This window comes from Neoarius graeffei, chromosome 6, assembly GCF_027579695.1.
Source record: "Neoarius graeffei isolate fNeoGra1 chromosome 6, fNeoGra1.pri, whole genome shotgun sequence".
Classification (NCBI taxonomy): domain Eukaryota; kingdom Metazoa; phylum Chordata; class Actinopteri; order Siluriformes; family Ariidae; genus Neoarius; species Neoarius graeffei.
Window position 1 is genome coordinate 105760921 of NC_083574.1, and position 5000 is coordinate 105765920.

Consider the following 5000-nt stretch of genomic DNA (forward strand, 5'->3'; position numbering starts at 1 on the left):
TGTGTGTGTGTGTGTGTGTGTGTGTGTGTGTGTGTGTGTGTGTGTGCATGCTGTAACTTACAGGAGCATAAAGAGAGATGATGTCTCATTCTGTTCATTCTGTATTGTGTGTGTGTGAGAGAGAGAGAGAGAGAGGCAGTGCATGATAAGCTACTCTGTGACGTCTCTGTCTGCCTGAATGACTCACAACTGAGCTGTTCCCACTTACGCACGAGAGAGACAGACAGACAGATACAGAGAGAGAGACAGAGAGAGAGACAGACAGAGAGACAGATACAAAGAGAGTGAGACAGACAGAGACAGATACAAAGAGAGACAGATACAAAGAGAGAGAGATGCAGAGAGATTGACAGAGAGAGAGAAAATGTTGAATAAACTGGGTATATGTGCTTGAGTCTGTGCAGTGTGGGGGGGGATGTTGGTAATTGTACTGTTATGTGTGTGTGTACTGTATTTTCTGTGTCTGTGTGCACTGCACTGTAGTGTGTGTGTGTGTGTGTGTGTGTGTGTACTGTATTTTCTGTGTCTGTGTGCACTGCACTGTAGTGTGTGTGTGTGTGTGTGTGTACTGTATTTTCTGTGTCTGTGTGCACTGCACTGTAGTGTGTGTGTGTGTGTGTGTGTGTACTGTATTTTCTGTGTCTGTGTGCACTGCACTGTAGTGTGTGTGTGTGTGTGTACTGTATTTTCTGTGTCTGTGTGCACTGCACTGTAGTGTGTGTGTGTGTGTGTGTGTGTGTGTGTGTGTGTGTGTGTGTGTGTGTGTGTGTGTACTGTATTTTCTGTGTCTGTGTGCACTGCACTGTAGTGTGTGTGTGTGTGTGTGTACTGTATTTTCTGTGTCTGTGTGCACTGCACTGTAGTGTGTGTGTGTGTGTGTGTGTGTGTGTGTGTGTACTGTATTTTCTGTGTCTGTGTGCACTGCACTGTAGTGTGTGTGTGTGTGTGTGTGTACTGTATTTTCTGTGTCTGTGTGCACTGTAGTGTGTGTGTGTGTGTGTGTGTGTGTACTGTATTTTCTGTGTCTGTGTGCACTGTAGTGTGTGTGTGTGTGTGTGTGTGTGTGTGTGTGTGTGTGTGTGTGTGTGCGTGCCTGCACGCATGTACTGCATTTCGATTCAATTCAATTTTATTTGTATAGTACTTTTAACAATGGACATTTTCACAAACCGGCTTTAGAGAAATATAAAAATTCTGGATATAAATTTCATATGAATTTTTATGCACAAGTCGGAGGCAACAGTGGTGAGGAAAAACTCCCTGAGATAACATAATAAGAAACCTTGAGAGGAACCAGACTCAAAAGGGAACCCATCCTCATCTGGGTGAAACCGGATATCTGATTATAAATAACTCACTTCTATTACTGTGGCGAGAGAGAGAGAGAGAGAGAGAGAGACTGATTGATAGGTATGCTCATTGTCAAGTAATGGTTAAGAACAGTTTAAATTTTGCACTGAGTACAAGCAGGGACTCCGGCAACTAACTCTGACAGCATAACTAATAACTAAAAGGGGAGAGCCAGAAGGTAACACAGGCATGAGGGGCCCCGGGACATAAAGCAGCAGCCACTACACCGTCAACACACTCGAGTGAGCAAGCGAGTGGGGACTGACAGCATCCATACATCCCAGTTTACCAAAACACTCTGTCTGAGGATCCTCCAGATCTACACCTTTACCTCATAAACACCATTAACAAAAGGCTTGACTAAACAGATATGTTTTCAGCCGAGACTTAAACACTGAGACTGTGTCTGATTCCCAAACATTACTTGGAAGGCTGTTCCATAACTGTGGGGCTTTGTAAGAAAAGGCTCCGCCCCCTGATGTAGCTTTCACTATTTGAGGTACCAACAAATAGCCTGCACCTTTTGATGTAAATAGGCGTAGCAGGTCAAAAAAGACCATAAGTTCACTCAGGTACTGTAGCGTGAAACCATTCAGTGCTTTATAGGTCAATAGTAGTATTTTATAAACATTGCAAAATTTGATTGGGAGCCAATGCAGTGTGGATAAGATAGAGGTGATGTGATCATATCTTCTAGTTCTTGTAAGGACTCCCACAGTTGCATTCTCAACTAACTGAAGCTTGTTTATATAATGTGTATATAATGGTGTATAAGACAACATAAAATGCAAATACACAACAGCGTTAGACAAATTACACAGAACATCCATCCATCCGTTATCCATAACCGCTTATCCTGTGCAGGGTCGCGGGCAAGCTGGAGCCTATCCCAGCTGACTATGGGTAAGAGGCGGGGTTCACCCTGGACAAGTTGCCAGATTATCACAGGGCTGACACACAGAAACAAACGACCATTCACACTCACATTCACACCTACGCTCAATTTAGAGTCACCAGTTAACCTAACCTGCATGTCTTTGGACTGTGGGGGAAACCGGAGCACCCGGAGGAAACCCACGCGGACACGGGGAGAACATGCAAACTCCGCAAAGAAAGGCCCTCATTGGCCACTGGGCTTGAACCCAGAACCTCCTTGAGGTAACAGTGCTAACCACTACACCACCGTACCCCTTACATGGAACAGGACAATAAATATACAGGACAATCAATACACATGGTATGGGCTGTAAATTGTAAACAGTTTGGGAGTGTAGCAGCAGTAAGTATAACTGTAGCAGCAGCAAGTAAGGCATTCTACGGTATAAAGTGTCTGGTACAAACAGACAAAATGTGCAATATAAGTCTAAACTTGCAGTCAGAGTGAGTCCAGGGTGGATGGGGGCAGCATGGTGTTCAGGAGCTGGACTGCTTGGGGGATAGAAACTATTGCACAGTCTGGTAGTCCTCCTCCTGAGTCAGCTACAATTCTGGTGGCCTTGCAGATGCACTGAGAGATGAATATATCCTGCAGACACAGGATGGAGGCGCCGATGAGCCACTCCGCTGTCAGCACAACCCTTTGAAGAGCTCTGTTGTCGGAAGCAAGGCAATTTGCGTACCAGATGGTGATGCAGCTGGTCAGGATGATCTTGATGGTTTCCCTGTAGAAGGTTGTGAGGATGGGTGGAGGGAGACAGCTTGTTTTGGGGAGCTGTTGAAGGTGTCCATTAGGATGTCAGCCAGGTGGTCCATACAGACACCATAGTTGAACACTCGACCAGGTATGTTGTCAGGCTCCACAGCCTTGCGTGGGTTGGCCCTGGGTAGCATCTTCCTCACACTGACAGGGGACAGGGAGAGCACCCGGTAGTCTGGGGGGGGGTGTTCCTCGCCAGCTCAGTGTTCTGGGCCTCAAACCTGGCATAGAATGTGTTGAGTTCTTCTGGTAGAGAGGCATTGTTAGAAAGATAGACATAGGTCATGTGGTCTGATGAGTCCAGATTGACCCTATTCCTGAGTGATGGGTATGTCAGGGTAAGAAGGAAAGTTCATGAAGTAATGCCCCATCATGCATAGTGTCCACTGTACAAGCCTTTGGACTTATCCGGACTTTCTGTTCTTACTCTCCATGTCTCAGTCCATTTAAATGTGGTGTTGGTGTTGAATAGGGGTGTATCGATACACTCTGCTCAGGATTTGATTTGATCCGATCCATGATACTGGTTTCATGATTCAATTCTCAGAAGATTTTAAACAAAATCTGATGAAGAAAAATTATGACTGAAAAGACTCCTTTTTTATTTCTGAATCATGACTAGTGCAGTGGAATGTACAGTTTATCTGTCTCACACGAAATAAATCAAAAATAATTACAAACAGATGTAATGTTGTGTTAATGTTATACATAAATACATTTATAAATTGTCCCCAAAACCTGATCAATCACGTCTTGCATGCTCGCTGTATATTTTAACTCTATCGTTTGTGCAGATTGAGACTCCTGATGTTCAAACTGTGCAATTTCATTACATGTAGAATTAACAGAATGCTGATGTCACACATTTCCCTGATGCCCTTTGTAAGATTTTTGCATTGTGATTTTATCGTGTCGTGATGTCTCGTTACACCCCGAGAATTGAATCTTCTCAGCAAAGTACACTTTTCAAACAGAAGCTGAATGAGGTGCGACTCGCACTTGTGCAGCATACTGCATGGTGCTCTGAGGAAATGTGTTTAAGCTTGTACATCACAGCTGACGCTCCTAAAGTTAGGGCAAGGGTAAAAACTGATGTGGCCTGTATGAATGCAACACATGGAATGTTCTGAGAGGATTAGTTATTGTCCAGTTTCCATCTTCATCTGTCTTCTTCAACAGGAACTTCAGAGTAAAGCTTTGTGAACCTGCTGTGGCAGCAGTGATGTATCAGTTCCGTTTCCCTGTGTGTTCTCAGCTTCCATCATTACATTACAATACAGGCATTTAGCAAACTCTCTTATCCAGAGTGATGTACAACCAGAGCTGCCTGGGGAGCAGTTGGGGGTTAGGTGTCTTGCTCAAGGGCACTTCAGCCATTCCTGCTAGTCCAGGGAATTGAACCAATGACCTTTTGGTCCCAAAGCTGTTTCTCTAAACATTAGGCCATGGCTTCCCCGAATGAATCACATATGTGCAAATCCAAATATCCAAACTCATCAACATTTTACTGAGTATGGACGCACGCTGTCAGAGCTCTGGCAGCTCAACTGCAGCTTGAACAACCTCGTGTGGCTGAAGTCACTCATTTTTCTAAGGAAACGACCAAACTGGCTATGAGGGCACTAGCTTAAGGTGTGTGTGTGTGTGTGTGTGTGTGTGTGTGTGTGTGTGTGTGTGTGTGTGTAGGTACTGTTGGTGTTCAGTAGAGAGGACAGTCAGAGTGGGGGTTTCAGCAGTGCATGTGAGAAGGCGGGGTTTAAGTTCAGCGTTGCTCGGTCACCTGATGCTGCGCTGCACTGCTTCCTGGAGAAACACCATGACATCATCATCATCGACCACCGACATTCCAGAAACTTCAATGGAGAGCAGCTCTGCCGGTACACACCTGTGTGTGTGTGTGTGTGTGTGTGTGTGTGTGTGTGTGTGTGTGTGTGTGTGTGTGAGCCTCTGCTTC

At 45.0% G+C, this 5000-nt stretch overlaps 1 protein-coding gene across 1 annotated transcript in view; it reads left to right on the plus strand.

The window, feature by feature from the left end:
- Positions 1–5000, plus strand: part of pde8a (phosphodiesterase 8A) — an 89045-nt gene that overhangs the window by 65386 nt on the left and 18659 nt on the right. Inside the window, exon 3 of the mRNA XM_060924279.1 lies at positions 4733–4923. Coding sequence (XP_060780262.1) covers positions 4733–4923 — 191 coding nt within the window. The remainder of the gene's footprint in view (positions 1–4732; positions 4924–5000) is intronic.